At 34.3% G+C, this 18,333-nt stretch overlaps 1 protein-coding gene across 1 annotated transcript in view; it reads left to right on the top strand.

Annotated features, from left to right (window-relative positions):
- serinc5 (serine incorporator 5) overlaps positions 1 to 16,729 on the top strand; it is a 35,787-nt gene extending 19,058 nt beyond the window's left edge. The window contains exons 3-12 of the mRNA XM_073839364.1: positions 482 to 660; positions 2,625 to 2,707; positions 4,524 to 4,617; positions 8,563 to 8,774; positions 10,219 to 10,311; positions 10,533 to 10,659; positions 12,803 to 12,872; positions 12,964 to 13,000; positions 13,166 to 13,310; positions 14,604 to 16,729. Coding sequence (XP_073695465.1) covers positions 482 to 660; positions 2,625 to 2,707; positions 4,524 to 4,617; positions 8,563 to 8,774; positions 10,219 to 10,311; positions 10,533 to 10,659; positions 12,803 to 12,872; positions 12,964 to 13,000; positions 13,166 to 13,310; positions 14,604 to 14,748 — 1,185 coding nt within the window. The 3' untranslated portion in view covers positions 14,749 to 16,729. The remainder of the gene's footprint in view (positions 1 to 481; positions 661 to 2,624; positions 2,708 to 4,523; positions 4,618 to 8,562; positions 8,775 to 10,218; positions 10,312 to 10,532; positions 10,660 to 12,802; positions 12,873 to 12,963; positions 13,001 to 13,165; positions 13,311 to 14,603) is intronic.
- The last annotated feature ends 1,604 nt before the right edge of the window (positions 16,730 to 18,333 follow it).

Here is an 18,333-nt window from a genome sequence, read left to right on the forward strand (position 1 = left end):
ATATATATATATATATATATATATATATATATATATATACTTTATACTATAAATATACTATACTTTTTCATCTACAACTTTACACATTACGTAATCACGTTTGAAAGGTCACACGCAGTTAGTTCTTCAACTGTGTACTTCCGTTAAAAAGGCAGAAAAACTAATTTTCTCCTTCAACTTCAAAATCATCAGAAATCTCCTACGTCATAATGTGTGAAGTTGAGCTTAATTTCTTTTCGACTGAAAACAAATCTGATCTTGGATGACATAAGAGTGAGTAAATTATCAGAAAATTTTAATTCTGGAGTGAGCTAATCATTCAAGGTGTGTTTCTTAAGTTTAAGTTGATCTTTTGGTGTGCCTGAATGGGTGTGTTCACAATTTGGATTTAGTTTAACTTTAGCCTTGCCCTGAAGCGACTGGAACTATTCTGTTACTTAAAATGTAATTGTATTCCTCTTTTGTTTTGTGTTCTTCCCAGATTCCTTTCTACACCGAAATGTGTAATCAGCTCAATGCGGGGGAGAACTGCAGTACCCTTGTGGGCTATTCAGCCGTGTATAAAGTCTGTTTCGGCATGGCCTGCTTTTTCTTCTTATTCTCTGTGTTCACCATTCGTGTGCGAACCAGCACGGGATGCCGGGCAGCTGTTCATAACGGGTAAGTAGTCGACCCAGACACTTTTGAAGTGGTATTTACACTAGAAACAGTTCTTGTTCCTCCTCTTCTTTGCTCCTTGGCCCCTCTGGGCCCAGGTTCACAGGAGCTACAGGGACCACCATGTATTGTTTGGGCTGCTGCCTCCATCTGTACGCCCCTCCTAATGCTTCATTATTCACCCACAACCAAAGCCCTGAATAGAGGTATTAATTTAAAGCTCTGTCCAGAGGAAATGGCGCTTGGAGACGAGCTTTACCCTCTACGAATGGGATGGTTTAGCCCCACATGAGAGCACTTCATGTCGCAATAATCAGACCTTTGTGTTGTATGCAAATGCAGGCCGAGGAAGTATATGGCTGAACTCAGTGTTGTATGCAGCTCTATTCTGCTCTGCACATTCATACAGGCCTTTAAAAAAAAACAGGCCCATATCTCTCAATAAAGACTTCATTTAGATCTTCCTGAAATACCGTATGATGAAACTCACTTGGGTAAACAGGAAATCCTATACTAGATAGCAAGCTGTCAAATTCTCAGAATGACATGCATGCTGTAAGAAAAGTATAATTTCTTATGCTCACTAAGCCTGCATTTATTTGATGAAAAATATACTAAAAACAGTCATATTATTTCATAAAAACATGTAGTTTAAAATATAATTTATTTGTGTGATGCAAAGCTAATTTAAGCATCATTACTCCAGTCTTCAGTGTCACATGAATTTTCAGAAATCATTCTAATATGCTGATTTGCTGCTCAAGAAACATTCATTATTGTTAATAATTTTAAAAACTGTTGTGCTGGTTAATATGTTTGTGGAAACAGTGACATATTTTTAAAAAGTTTAAAAGAACAGTGTTTATTTGAAATAGAAATCTTTTGTAACATTACAAGCAAATTCACTGGTAAATTTAAGGCATCCTTCTCAACAAAATTGCTTTGGGTCAATATATGTTGTGAAAAATGAATGTATTGATTTATTAATAATTATTTTGAACTAATATTATTTTTCAGATAATTTTAAGAATTTATTTGAAACTTTAGTACAATGTAGGGATGTAACGATTCACTAAACTCACAATACGATTTTTACAAAATGAGACTTAAGACAAATTAAATGAAAAGGTGTCCTTTTATTATTGCTTGGACAAAATGTTGCACATTCCTTTGAGAAATGTAATAATGTAGAAACACATAACTAAATTGAAATTTTAAAACAAAATTAATAATACAAATTAAAAAAAACTCTTCATAACAAACTAAGGAATTGCCTGTAATCTTTCCATTGAAAATTAGAGGTGTATTTTAATCATGATCCAAGCAGACGCTGCATTCATGCTGCATAGTTTTTAATCTACATTAGATGTATAATTTCGAAATTTGAAGCAAAAACAGAATGTTCTGAATTTAACTTTGTGAAATTATACATAAAACACATCTGCACCAAACATAAACAGCAGACAGGCTGAATTAGTCAAAAATTCACTCTCTTGACAGCAGGTGGCGCTTATGGAACAGCAGCGATACAGCCTTACTTAGTTGCCTCTTTAAACAAAGCAGCGCTTCTACTTTAATTTGCATTATACAAAGGCAAGAATAAAAGAAATACCATTTCAACTTTTCTGAGGACAGTCAGTTCACCTCAGAGATTTATATAAACTCCCACCCCCAACTGCATATAACGCAATTCATTGAACATCTCAACCGATTTAAACTGTCACAAATTTGTATCGATTTTCAGACGGCTCAGGGTGCATCGTTACATCTCTAGTACAATGAATTAATTTTTAAACAGGTTTCCTTTATTCACATACCATTGTTCTCAAACGGTTTGAAAACCCATGTCTTACAGTATAATATAAAGCCAGACTGCCAGTTTGAGAAATGTTTTCTGTATTCCAAATATTATGTCTTGAATCGAAATATTATGTCTTAAATCAACAATGTCTTCTGTTTCATTGCAGGTTCTGGTTCTTTAAGTTTGTGGCTTTGCTGGCCTGCTGTGCAGGCGGATTTTTTCTCCCAAATCAAGACAAGTTTTTAGAAGGTTTAGTAGTATGATCAGTTTTCACATACTTGTTGTCTTTTTATAACATTTTCTGCTATTGTTTTCATGCGCTCTAAAGAGGCTTGTAAAATATTATTGGAAGATTTTATTGGGAAGTATTGAGACTTTCCTGGAAGGTTTTATTATTTCTGCTTTGAGGCTGCAGCGGTGTTGAGATATCTCCCCTTGAATGTCCAAGATCAACATAGTTGATCTACTGTGAGCATCTTTCTGTGGTTCATCAACTCCAGTAACTCAAACAGAGTCTTCCGCTGCCTGGATCAATGACCTCATGACTACACACATGTTTAGATGTTGCACAAGATCTTGAGTGCTGCACTTCAGATTAAACTCTACTTGATTTAATAATTTAATAATAATTTAATTTCTTGGATTAACACACTTGTTTGAATGAAAGTATATCTCAATTCTGTTCATAAGCACACTGCAGCGATTCCATAGTATCATTAAGATACTAAAGATGTAAATATTTTTATTAATATATTTGAATTTGTTTTTATGTTTTCATTTTAATTTGAAAGTTTTAGTAATGTAGTTGTGACTTTGTCTTTTCTATTAAATATACACTGCTGTTTAAAAGTTTAGGATTTTTTATTTTTTAAATTTGGATTTTTAATGCTTTTTAAAAAATATTTTCTGCTCATCGAAACTGTTTATTTGTTTAAAAATGTAAGGCAAAGCTGAATTATTAGTATCAATACTCCGGTCTTCAGTGTCACATGATCCTTCAGAAATCATTCTAACATGCAGATTTATTATCAATGTTAGAAACAATTGTGCTGCTTAATATTTTTTGGAAACTGTGATACTTTTTTTAATGAATATGAATAAAATGTTAAAAAGAACAGCATTTATTTCAAATAGAAATCTTTTGTAACAGTATACACTACCTTTCAGATTTTGGGGTCAATCATTTTTACTTTCTTTGTTTGAAATAAAATTTATTCAGCAAGGATGTGTTAAATTGATATAAAATGATAGTAAATACTTGTATTGTAGGAAAAGATTTATATTTTGAATAAATTCTGTTCATTTAAACTTTTTATTCATCAAAGAATCAAACAAAAAGTTTCCGACATTGATGATAAATCAGCATATTAGAATAATTTCTAAAGGATCATGTGACACTGAGGACTTGTAATGATGCTGAAAATTCAGCTTTGTTTCACAGAAATTAATTATATTTTAAAGTATATTAAAATAGAAAAAAACGTTATTTTAAATTGCAGTAACATTTCATAAAAGTGTTTGATCAAATAAATAAAAACTGATCCCACACTTTTGTAGGCAGTGTAAGTGTATATATATATATATATATATATATAGTTGTTTTATTAATTTTTATTTTACTTTAAATTATTTTAGTACATCAAGTGAAACAAAATAAATCTAAGAAACGTTTCTTTAGCAATTGTCTGAAATATATTTATATATATTTAATTTTATTTCAGTTAACAGTTCTTTGTTATTATCCCATAAATGTTAGATTAAAAAAAAACTGTTAAAATGATTTTTTATTTATTTGCAATGCATTACCTCAACCATTGCTCAAGATAAATGGTACTACGATGATTCCATGTTTGTGTTTAGTGTCATAAATAAAGTTCTTAATGAGTTGTGCTCTGTGTTCCAGAAAAGTTCATGTACTCTTTTATATTAGCTCAGGTGTCTTGTTAAATGATCCATGCTTCTTGATGTGTTTTCAGTTCCTGGCTTTTAGCAGAAAGCAGTGTTTGTTTTGTCATACAGTATTAGCCAGAAGGAAAGGCCTTTGACTTTTTTTTCTCTCTTTCAGTCTGGCGTTATGTGGGAGCTGCTGGAGGTTTTCTCTTCATCATCATCCAGTTGATGCTTCTCGTTCAGTTTGCCCACAGATGGAATCAAAACTGGTGAGCTGAAGTTAAGCGCTGTCCAAATAACTGTCTGTTTTTCCTTTCTTCCCTCTTTTCATTCACCAAGTGGAAAACTTATTAGGCTTTTGGAGAAGTTCTCCAGGACTTTCCATCATTGTATCCAAATGTTGCTTGGTATGTAATTTGAATCCCCGCAAGTGGAAATCATTAGGTCTGGGAATGGAGACTATAGTGCAATCTGGCTGCATTTAATTTCCACTGTCAGATAGGTTGCATAGCTGCCAGTCAGGGTGGTCTTCTTAACATTGAAGGGTTGAAAGATTTGGGGGAAAGTTTTAGTGCACTTGCTACTTATTTTAGTCACTGGCACTGGGGCGGACAAGGTGTGAAGTACAAATCACATGGATAGTGTGAGTATAGATAGATACTCCCACAACCTTCAGTTCCAAGAACACGCAGAGCAGGTTTCATAGCAGTCCCAGTGAAAGCATTTTTAAAGACTTGAAACATTGCAACTGTAAGGCTGTCACACTGAAAGAAAACAGTAAAGCACAGATTTTTTTTTAAGTAGAGCTCACTCAGGGGTGTGTTCATAAATAATGTGTGTTGCATTGCGCTGTTGACATTATAGGGACGAGAAAGAGAATAAGTAAGAGGTTCTTGGCTGCTCTCCAGTCTGTGGACAGGAAACCCATGGCAGAACTCAACGTGCATCATAGTTTCCTCTCTGCTCTCTATCAACAAATGAAAACCTCAGCGCAAAAGAGCAGAAAACATTCAAGACTGTCATGGGGAATTTTGTAATACATAAAATATTAGGGACATATCTGTCCTAAGAAGTAGCCTATTTTTGACCTATTTTTTTATTCAGAAGTAATGTAAATCAAAATTCTAATTTAAATACAATTATATGTTTTTTATTTATTTGTTTATTCTGAAAATTAAAAATATATATGTGACCCTGGACCACAAAACCAGTCATAAGGTTAAATTTTACAAAACTGAGATGTATATATAATATGAAAGCTCAGTAAATAAGCTTTCTATTGATGTATGGTTTGTTAGGATAGGACAACATTTGGCCGAGATACATCTATTTGAAAATCTGAAATCTGAGGGTGCAAAAAAATCAAAATCCTGAGAAAATCACCTTTAAAGTTGTCCAAATTAGGTTCTTAACAATGCATATTACTAATCAAAAATTACATTTTGATACATTTACAGTAGGAATTTTACAAAAAATCTTCATGGAACATGATCTTTACTTAATTTCCTAATGATTTTTGGCATAAAAGAAAAATCAATAATTTTGACCCATGCAATGTATTTTTGGCTATTGCTACAAATATACCCCAGCGACTTAAGACTGGTTTTGTGGTCCAGGGTCACATATATGTTTTTAGGTTTAGGTTTTAGTGCACATGCTTATTTTTATACAAAGTAAGTAATAAGAATTTATATCTAAAATAATAGATTTAGCAGTTTAATATTTTTGTGGAAACTGTAATGCATTTTTTCAGGATTCATTTATAAATAGAATGTTTTAAAGAAAAATACTTACACCAACAGTCCAAAGTTTAGGACACGAAGATTTTTAATGCTTTTTAAAGAAGTCTCTTCTGTTCTCCAAGCCTGCATTTATTTGATCCAAAACATTAAAATTATAAAATATTTTTACTATTTAAAATAACTGTTTTCTATTTGAATATATTTTAAAATATAATTTTTTTCCTATGATTTTAAAGCCAAATTTTTAGCATTATTACTTCGGTCACATTATCCTTTAGAAATCATTTGCTGCTCAAAAAACATTTATTGTTATTATGTTGAAAAAAAGCTAAGTAGAATTTTTTCAGTTTTTTCAGTTTTTTTTTTTTTTTTTTTTTTTTTTTTTTTTTGATGCATAGAAAGTTTAAAAGAACAACATTTATCTGAAATAGAAATCTTTTCTAACATTATTATTTGGCATCCTTGCTAAATAAAAGTATTAATTTCTATAATTTCTTTCCCAAAAAATTATACTGACTCCAAGCTTTTGAAGGGTATAGTGTAAAATGTTCCAAAAGCTTTTTATTTCAGATTAATGCTGATCTTTGGATCTTTCTGTTCATCAAAGAATCCTGAAAAAAAATGTACTCAACTGTTTTAAATATTGATAATAATAATAAATGTTTCTTAAACAGCACGTCAGCATATTAGAATGATTTCTGAAGGATCATGTATTACTAAAGACTGGAGTTATAATGCTGAAATTGTAGCTTTGATCACAGGAATAAATTACATTTCAAAATATATTAAAATAGAAAGCAGTTATTTTAAATAGTAAAAATATTTCAAAATTTTACTGTTTTTGCTATACTTTAAATCAAACAAATGCAGGTTTGGTGAGCAGAAGACACTTTGTTTAAAAAAACATTAAAAATCTACTGGTAGTGTATACTGTATTGTTATTTGTTACCTCACTATTTTAAAATTCTGAAAGTCCAGAAAGTTTAGTCTGTAGAAATTATATAGAAGAAACAAATACAGTATGTCCTGATGAAATGACGCAGACGCTGGAGGGCTGCCCAGCAGATGGAAGTCACTGCTGTCAGCACTTCTCATGTGTATTACTGAAACATTCTCTCACCCCACGCCTTCATGACTCTTCACTGCTCACTCAGTCATGGTAATCATGCACTGATATGGTACATTTATGATGAGAACAATCTACAACTGAGACTAACTTGACATGTAACAGTAGCTCTTTTTCCAAATGGGTTACAGTTGATTAATTACAGTGACAGGCAATCTGGGTTTAACAGCTTGTAAGCAGGCTGAGGAACACAACAATAATAGACCTTTAATTAAAACATCAGAGTCTCTGGTTGGACACTGGTCACTCCTACCTTAGTCTCAGAGAGACCCACAGACCATCTGGTTAAAGTCAAAAGTTTACATACACCTTTCAGAATCTGGAATATGTTCATTATTTGACCAAAATAAGAGGGATCATACAAAATGCATGTTATTTTTTATTTAGTACTGACCTGAATAAGATATTTCACATAAAAGATGCTTACATATTGTCCACAAGAGAAAAAAGTTTACAAACACTTGATTCTTACTGTGTTGTTACCTGAATGATCCACAGCTGTGTTTTTTTTTTGTTTAGTGATAGTTGTTCATGAGTCCCTTGTTTGTCCTGAACAGTTAAGCTGCCCGCTGATCTTCAGAAAAATCCTTCAGGTCCAACAAATTCTTTGTTTTTTCAGCATTTTAGTGTATTTGAACCCTTTCCAACAATGACTATGATTTTGAGATCCATTTTTTTCACAATGAGGACAACTGAGGGACTCATATGCAACTATTACTGAAGGTTCAAACACTCACTGATGCTTCCGAAGGAAAAACGATGCATTAGGAGCTGGGGGTGAAATCTTTTGGAATTTGAAGATGAAATTAAATTGAACTTATTTTGTCCTCTATGGAAACATTTAAGTATCTTCTGCAGCTTCTGAAGAGCAGTACTAAAAAAAAGATATTTAGACGGAATAAGAAAAAATCATTTATTGATTCTGTTTAAATTCATTGTGTTTCCTTCTGAAACATCAGTGAGTGTTTGAACCTTCTTTAATAGTCTGATGTGAGTCCCTCCGTTGTCCTCAGTGTGAAAAGATGGATCTCAAAATCATATAGTCATTGTTGGAAAGGGTTCAAATACACAAAAATGCAGAAAAACCGAAGAATTTGTGGGACCTTAAGGATTTTTCTGAAGAACAGCAGGCAGTTTAACTGTTTAGGACAAACAAGGGACTCACGAACAACTATCACTTAACAAAAAAAAAAACAGCTGTGGATCATTAAGGTAACAACACTTTTTTTGGAGTGTACAGAGTGACAAAAGTACTTAATGTGGTAACTGTCATCATGCCACAAACACTGAAGTTGTATTGAAGCCAGAGCATTCTTTTGAAGCGTCTCCACTGTGTCTCTCCACAGGAGCTCAGGAGTCAAGTACAATAAAATATGGTATGCAGCGCTGGCTCTAGTCACACTGGTGCTGTTCTCCGTGGCAGTGGGAGCCTTGGTGTTTATGATCGTGTTCTACACAGACTCAGAGGCCTGCTTCCTCAACAAGCTCTTCCTGGGTGTCAACGGCGGCCTGTGCTTCGTCGTGTCTCTGCTAGCCATCTCCCCCTGCATTCAGACCTGTACGTTTGCAAAGATGCTTGGTCTTCGCTGACCTACATTTTATACTAACAAACAGATGTTTGTTTGATGTCAGGCAAACAAATGTATTCATAGTGCCTGGAGCTTTTCCCATGTGTGAGCAAGCTGGAGACTTGAGGAGATTAGTTTTATCATGGATTCTCACAAAACAGAACAACGTTTGAGGAGAAATTTGTAATTTGAAGGGACAGTTTACCCAAAAATGAAAATGTTCCCATGATTTACTCATCCTCAAGCCATCCTAGGTGCTTATGACTTTCTTCTTTCAGACGAATACAATCAGAGTTATATATTATACTTTCATCTGTAAATAATTTCCATAGTTTCTCCCTGTACATATCTCCCATTAGTGCACTTATAACTTATAAATTATACCTATATCCTGCACTTGCTGCTTATTGCACTCCTGGTTAGACCTAAACTGCATTTCGTTGCCTTGTACTTGTACATGTGTAATGACAATAAAGTTGAATCTAATCTAATCTAATCTATATTAAAAGATACCCTGGCTTTTCCAAGATTTATAATAGCAGTGAATGGCTGTTGAGATATTGCAGTCCAATAAAGTGCATCCGTCATAAAAAAGCACTCCTCACGGCTCCGGGAGGTTAATAAAGTGAATTGATGCATTTGTGTAAGAAAAATATCCATATTTAAAACTTTATAAACCTAAAGTACATGCGTTAATCAGAGAGTGGTGTTCCAGTGGATGACGTTGGATATAGGCAAACATAGTGATGAATGCAGAAGCGCAGTGGAAAGAGCAAAACAAATCACCGGTCACAAATAAAAGTACAAAATGAGGATTTGTAAAGAACAATGTCGAAGTATTTCAATATAAGCCAAAAGGAGACTGTTTTTTCTTTGCTGTAAACAAACATGGTTCTTATGAGAGGAGCATATTCTCCGGGAGCTTATGCTACGCCTACGTTCTACATCATCCGCTGAAATGCCACTCTCTCGTAAACGTGCATATGACAGTTAGCAGAAGCTAGACATAGATGGATATTTTTCTTATACAAACACATTGATTTGATTCATAAGGTTTTTATTAACTCCCAGAGCCATGTGGAGCACTTATTTATGATGGATTTATGCACTTTATTGTACTTCAAAATCTCAACTGCTGTTCACTGCCATTACAAAGCTCAGAAGATCCAGGACATTTTTTAATATAACTCCCAACTGTATTCATCTGAAAGTAGAAAGTCATGGCTTGAGGGAGAGTAAATCATGGGGTCGTTTTCAATTTTGGGTGAACTATCCCTTTAAGTGAGACTTCCTTCAAGTATGTTAAAACAATCATAATGAACTGAAGAATGAATAAGTGTGATGTATGAATAAGTATAAACTCTCAAACAGACACGTTTTTTATAAGTTGCTTTTTACTAACATATCTAGTGTTTTGCTTTGTTCTCCACACAGTCCAGCCCACCTCGGGTCTGCTGCAGTCCGCGGTCATCTCTGTCTACGTCATGTACCTCACCTTCTCAGCACTCGCCAGCAAACCCATTGAAAGTGAGTACATCGCTCACTTTCACACTCAAACAGTGTCTCTAAGTCTGTCCAGGGTGTGTTTCACAGTGTGGTCTGTGGTTTCCCTACTGTCTCCTAGCTTGTGTGGACAGAGCTGTAAACCGAGGCTACTGTAGCTCCAACAATGCATTTCAACCCACCAGACTTATGCAGTTATTTCACACGCCCTTATTAAAATCTGTCCTGTGCTCTTTCTCTTTCAGCGGTGGAGCGAAACGGAAATAATGTCACTGTCTGCGTCTTTCCCTACAAATCAGGACTGCAGAGCGACACTAATATAGTGACTGGCGTCGGAACAGCTATACTGTTTGGCTGTATACTCTACTCTTGGTATGAGCCATGAAAATTGTATTTTCTGATATTGTGAAGGCCCAATCCAAACCGCTTTTTTAAGCACTATGATAGTATCAATAAAGTTATTATTGCTCATATGACTTTAGTATAGATGTAGATTTTTAAGTCATATACAGTTGAAGTCAAAAGTTTACATATACTGTACCTTGCAGAATCTGCTAAATTTTAGTTATTTTACCAAAATAAGAGCGATGATACAAAACGCATGTTATTTTTTATTTAGTGCTGACCTGAATAAGATAATTCACATAAAAGACGTTTACATATAGTCCACAAGAGAAACCCTTGTGAACAGACCCTGTTCAAAAGTTTACATACACTTGATTCTTAATACTGTTGTTACCTGAATGATCCACTGGTGTGTGTTTTTTTTTTTTTTTTTTTTTTTTTTTTTTTAGTGTTAGTCGTTCGTGAGTCCCTTGTATGTCCTGAACAGTTAAACTGCCTGCTGTTCTTCAGAAAAATCCTTCAGGTCCCACAAATTCTTTGGTTTTTCAGCATTTTTGAACCATTTACAACAATAACTGTATGATTTTGAGATCCATCTTTTCCCACTTAGGACAACTGAGGGTCTCATATACAACTATTACAGAAGGTTCAAATGCTCACTGAGGCTTCAAAAGGAAACATGATGCATTAAGAGCCAGCGGTGAAAACTTTTGAACAGAATGAAGATGTGTAGAAATTTTTTATTTTCATTTAGTACTGCCCTTCAGAAGCTACAGAAGATACTTACATGTTCCCCAGAAAACAAAATAAGTAAACTGTACCATCATCTTTAAAATAAAAATGTTTTCACCCCTTAATGCATAGTTTTTCCTTCTGAAGCTTCAGTGAATGTCTGAACCTTTTGTAATAGTCCCTCAGTTGTCCTCAGTGTGAAAAGAAGCATCTCAAAATCATACAGTCATTGTTGGAAAGGGTTCAAATACACAAAAATGCTGAACAACAAAAGAATTTGTGGGACCTGTCCTGAAATTCTAAAGGAATCGTGAACAACTATTACTAAACTACAAAAACAGCTGTGGATCATTCAGACAGCAGCACAGTATTAAGAATCAAGTGTACAGTATGTAAACTTTTGAATTGGCTCATTTTTATGAATTTAACTACTTATTTTCTCTTGTGGATATGTAAACGTCTTTTATGTGAAATATCTTATTCAGGTCAGTACTAAAAAATAACCTGAATTTTGTATGAACCTTCTTATTTTGGTAAAATAATTAACATTTTGCAGATTCTGCAAGGTTTTGACTTGAAAAAACAGACCAAATTTTAAAGGAATAGTTTGCCCCAAAATTTTAAATAGTTGAAAATGTTCTCACCCTCTCATCTAAATTGTACATGAGTTTGTTTCTTCTTCAGAAAAGATTTGGAGAAATTTAGTTTTATATCACTTGCTCACCAATCGATCCATTGCAGTGAATGGGTGCCGTCAGAATTAAAATGTTTTCTGGAAATTATCCCCAAAAGTATTGTTCATACCCATAACCCACTTATTTTATTCCACCGGAAAAAAAAAAAAAAGTTTGGAAAGACATGAAGGTGCATGTTGATTTTTTTTTTTTTTGGGTGAACTATCCCTTTAAATAAGCTCAGATATTCTTGACCTGGAAGCAAGTCCCCATAACATATTATTTAAAATGGGTGATCCCAAAAACGATCCCAGGAGGAGTGGAAACATGTAATTATATGGTTATGACAAGATGTTCATTAAGATTTAAAAGCAGGTAGTTTGGTAGGAAGGGAGTGAAGATTAGAAGCTCTCGTACTGTGAAGACGTGAACTCACATGTGTTTCTCATTAACTGCAGACATGTCTGCTAAAGCCCTCTCTTTAGAGCTGCTCCTTTCCACCAAAGCCATATTTACACACGTATGTGATTCACAGTGATATGTGTTAGTTGTCAGCCTGGTGATTCATTGTAGTGTCTCGCATCGAAATGCTTTTGCCATATTTTCAGTTTTCACAAGGCAAAACAGCTTTGAAGCAGAAAAAGTGACTTTGTCTGGTGGCGTTTAAGGGAATGCTCTGCTTTTACATTTGACAGCTAAAAAAAGAACACTGCCCCCATGTGTCTGATGCCTTTTCAGTTAACACAAATACTCTCTTCCTTCAGTTTGATCTCCACCACCAAGAGAAGCTCAACAGCCTTGCAAGTGTACAGGAATGATATGCCTGAAAATGAGGTGAACATTTGCTGTTCTCTCTCTCTCTGCTGTGTTTAACACAATATTATATCAAACTATATCATGAATCATGCTTCGTCTTTCTTCTCAGAGAGCACGCTGCTGCTTCTGCTGTGTTGACGATACAGGTAAGAACTATTTTAGGACTTCAACTGAAGGTTTCAAAGCTTGGATGTGAGGAATAAAATTCATTTGTATTAATTTAGACAGTAGAAAAGGGTAGATGGGGCCTCCTGGTGGTCAAGAAGAAGTACTACAGATTGCTTAAACCAGGTGTTTTTGATATTTTCCAGAGGACTATGATGATGAGAAGACTGCTGGAGGGCAGAATGTGAAGTATGATGAGAGAGATGGCACAATCTACAGCTACTGCTACTTCCATTTTGTTTTCTTTCTCGGCTCCCTCTACGTTATGATGACTGTAACCAACTGGTTTCAGTAAGTACACTGTATAACAACGGATGTCTTCTTCTGCTTTTTTGTTTTTCAAATGTCTCAGGCCAGCTGCGACATTTGCCTTATTTAGTTATTTTAGTATTCTTCAAAGATAGGGGGTCAATAAACAGGAACTGGATTATGTGGGTTAAATCATTATAGTTAAATATAATTTGAACACACACATTATATAATATTATATATAAATAGGACTTGGTAGCCATTTATTATGTACAGTTAATGTCAAAAGTTTACATACACCTTGCAGAGTCTGCAAAATGTTAATTATTTAATTAAAATAAGAGGGATCATACAAAATGCATGTTATTTTTTATTTAGTACTGACCTAAATAAGATATTTCACATAAAAGATGTTTACATATAGTTCACACGAGAAAATAATAGTTGAATGACCCGGTTCAAAAATACTGTTGTTACCTGAATGATCCACAGCTGTGTTTTTTTTTTTTTGTTTGTTTGTTTGTTTAGTAATAGTTGTTCATGAGGTTTCTTCAGGTCCCAGAAATTCTTTGTTTTTTTAGCATTTTAGTGTATTTGAACCCTTTCCAACAATGACTGTATGATTCTGAGACCCATCTTTTCACAATGAGGTCAACCGAGGGACTCATATGCAACTATTACAGAAGGTTCAATAGGCAAAATAAGCAAAAATGTACCCATCTTCATTCTGTTCAGCTTTTAATGCATTGTTTCCTTCTGAAGCATTAGTGAGTGTTTGAACCTTCTGTAATCCCTCAGTTGTCCTTAGTATGAAAAGATAGATCTCAAAATCACACAGTCATTGTTGGAAAGCATTCAAATACACAAAAATGCTGAGAAACCAAAGAATTTGTGGGACCTGATAACATTTTTCTGGAGAACAGCGGACAGTTTTAACTGTACAGGGCAAACAAGGGACTCATGAACAACTATCACTAAACAAAAAAAATACACAGCTGTGGATCATTTTTATAAATTCAACTAGTTTTTTTACCTTGTGGACTATATGTAAACGTCTTATTTGAAAAGTCTTACTCAGGTTAGTACTAAATAAAAAATAACATGCATTTTGTGTGATCTTTCTCATTTTGGTAAAATAATGAACATTTTGCAGATTCTGCAAAGTAAACTTTTGACTTAATCTGTAGTAGTTTTGTGTGAAAAACAGACCAGAATTTAAAGGAAGAGTTTGCCCAGAAATTAAAACTAGTTGAAAATGTACTCACCCTCAGAATTCAACATTTTCTTGAACTGTCCCTTTAAGTGTAACCTGCATATGATGTTGTCTCTCTGCAGTTATGAGAACGCAAAGATCGAGAGGCTGCTGGACGGAAGCTGGTCAGTGTTCTGGATCAAGATGGCATCCTGTTGGGTCTGTTTATTCCTGTACATGTGGACCCTGGTGGTTCCCATGCTCTTCCCAAAGAGATTCGAAGCCTAGAAACCCTTCACACATGATCCAGTATCACCACTGACCACTTACAACTACTGTGTGCGTGTGTATGTGAGAGAGAGAGAGAGTTTTGTTTGTTTTTAGTGTTTTTTTATTAGTTTTAGTATAGTAAAAGCTTTTGAATTCTCAAAAGCTGCTTATGTTTTATCCATTTAAGTATGTTTTGTGGAAATTTGTTACAGAAATCATGTTACGGATCCTCCCATGCTAATGTAGGGCTCTTGTTTTCCTCATTACATGATGGTATATAAACAAAACATTGCTCAGGCTCACACATCACCTGTAAGTGTCTTGCTTGTTACGCTTTTCTTTGGGTAGCTTAAGAATTCTATGCAAATCAACAAACCATCTGTGATTTTCATTCGTTTATTTGTCTGCCTTTTGAAAGGTTATGTATTTATAGTTGTGTTTCACTTCAAGGGTGTTTCACTAAAGTAACAAGGTTCTTGTTTGAGTAAAAGTACTTATTTATTTCATTGAAATGATTAGTTGGGACACTGCTGCCTTGCAAAACCACCAGTTGGACTCATGGAAACGTGATCAAAACCAGCTGAGAATTGACTGTGCAAGATTATTCCATGTGACTCCAAGTGTACTCATATGAGATTTCATGTTACTGTATTTATTGAAGCACCCTAATAACGTCCTTATAAAACCACACCAAACCAATATTTCCAAATAAGTCAGCAACATTCCTAAAGTTTGAGCTTCATCTTTAGTCTCAGGTAGTAATGAATGCTACATTTTTAGCTAGTTTTCAGTGAATCACACCATTTTAAGGAAAGCATGTGACTGCCATTCCCAGTAAATGTATTCATGATGATTTGAGATGGCTAGGCAAAGCCAAGGCCTCAATGTTTTGCCACCAAAATGAAAAACTGCCACACAAGGTTGTTACACGGCCCACAGCGACACTGAAGCTAATAAGCTTTTCTTATTTTTCAAGTTTTGTTACAATTTAAATGGTGCTTTAGATCATGGATGTCCTATATTATATTCCAGCTCATGCACTAGACTTGCAAGCATGTCATATTTGTCAAAGAACAAGTTTGTACAATCTTTTATACTTAAAAAGCATTGTTACAGCCATGTACAGCTATTCTATTTAATTTTTTAGGTTTTTTGTTGTTATAAGTGCATGTCTGTATTTCTTGTTTGTGGTGTTCAGTCTACAGGAGCTGCGTGTATAAGTGCCAATGCAGCACTCCTGATGGTCCCTGGTAGAAAAAAGTGGTTGGCATTGTGATTGATGAAGGAAATAGAATCTAGAACTGGAATTATTTGACATTTTATGGTTATTTCCTGTGCAGCAGTTGTAGCTGTCCGATGTTTTGACAAACCAAAATCTCTTTTACTAGAATTGGATGTTTTTACCTTGTTTGGGATTTGAAGAACTTATTTTCAGCCCTGAAGAATCTGTATGGTGATGTGTTTTTTTCTAAAGAATTGGCCTTGTTTATGTAAATCAAAATGAGCAAAATGTTAACGATTGCCTTAAATGCTACAACTGCATCAAGTTATAAGTGTACTGTTTCATGTAACCTCTGAATAATTTGATGCTCAGTATTTGGTTTAAAAGTGTTTATCTGAATGAAATATGATTTCTTTTACTTACAAATAAGCTGAACATAACGTGACATTTAATTGCAATATGTGCTTTATGTAAATAGTCAATTGTAAAGATGACCACTAGGTGTACTCATAATATTGCAAAAAATGTAATCTTGCGCTTTGTGTTGTTCTCTAACTTCGCATGAAGACATTGTTATCCAAAAATATGTACAGTAAGTTTACAAACAACTCTTTTCCTCATTATATGCCTTGATTTTTCTTGGTGATTGTTATTTACCTTTTTCCCATCATTTCAATACGTTCCATGAAGGGAGTTTAACTGTTGCAGGATTGATATTCTTTTTAGTGTTTTTATTGATATTGGCAGTTCTTTCAATAAAAAGACGAACAAAATGGTGTGGTGTATTACATTATTTAATATTTTATATAAAAAAGGTTTGTCATTTGTAGTTGTGGACAGAAAGAGAGCTAACACATATCCACATGTTTTACTTGTAAGAGTGTGCGCGGCCATTTGCAAATTTAATGTGTTTGGCTTCCAGTGTCATAGATTGTTTCCACAATGGATATTTTGGCGGCACTGAGGGTAAACAATGCCAGTAAACCGAACGCAACGACCATATTTCGCTGAGTACTGCTGCTGAAAATGCTCAATTATTGTGTTGTTTTGGGCTGTGCAAATCGGTCAGACCGGGAAAAACATTTGGATTACTATACACTGCCAAAAGTTCTAACAAATCTGGGAGAGTAGATCAAAAACTGTCTGAGGAACAAAAGGTGTTTGTGGTTGGCCAAACTGAACCAGGATTTCCAGGGCAAGAATCTTGACCACATTGTTGTTTGTTCTTATCATTTCCGGTCAGGTAGGTGACATATTAGACTAATATCTTAATTAGTACTGCTCTTATGTATCTTTACCACATATTAACTTTAGTTTGTGCCATTTTCTGCTTACAAAGTCTTTTTCTATATGATTTAGCAGCTTCTACGCATTTTTCTCTGTGGTTTAGACGGCATAGGCCTACATTAGCAGAACAAATATTCAGTAGTACATTAACCATGCAGCCATGCAGTTGTTTAGAGTATCTTCAATATGGCCGCGCATCTGGTTAACTGATCAAATCGTGACATAAGTGCAAACCCTCTATAGAAGATCCAACTTTGGAGATTAATGTTAGGGTATGAAGTATGATGTGTTTGAGAAAGTGATTATGCTTTCTGGATTGCATGACCAAATCGTGAAGTAAGTGCAAAGCTATTTTTAGCTGTACAAAACAGCTCATTTGGCTACTTGATGTTGGAAACTGATGTGTTTTATCATATAATTATAATGTTTTATCTTAATTATGAACACACTGGTTTGTAGTGCGGTTTTAATGTTTACTGCACTTTGTTATTCTTCTCATTATTTCCCTAAATCAGCTAATGAATCGGAAGTCTTGCACATTCACAGAAAACGTCTTACTTCCATGTTGAAAAATAAGGTGGATAGGCTACTAAGAAAATGAGATTTGTTAACAATGGTGATACAACCTTCATGAGGCTTTAAAAAATGTTCTTTAAGTTAAAAGTTTTTGAAAGAAGTCTCATTCAAATGCTCAACAAAGCTGCGTCAATTTGTTCAAGTATACTCTAATGTATTAACATATGAAATAACTTTACTATTTGAATAAATGTTCAAATGTAATTTATTCCTGTGATGGGAAAGCTGATTGTTCAGCATTCATTACTCCAGTCTTCAGCTGATTTGACTCTTTTTTTGTGTGTTGACTGTCACTTTTCAATATTATGCATCCTTGCTTAATAGAAGTATTCAATTTTTAATAATTAAAAAAACTAAATCTTCTGAACCCCAACTTTTTTTTTTTTTTTTTTTTTTTTTTTTTGAAGCAACACAACAGTGAGAAAATTAAACATTTTCATTTTTGGGTGATGAATTGTCACTTCATAGATTACAAGTCTATGACATTCCCAAGCAAGTCCAAGAACAAATCATGACAC

This window comes from Garra rufa, chromosome 5 (assembly GCF_049309525.1).
Source record: "Garra rufa chromosome 5, GarRuf1.0, whole genome shotgun sequence".
In the NCBI taxonomy this organism is placed as follows: domain Eukaryota; kingdom Metazoa; phylum Chordata; class Actinopteri; order Cypriniformes; family Cyprinidae; genus Garra; species Garra rufa.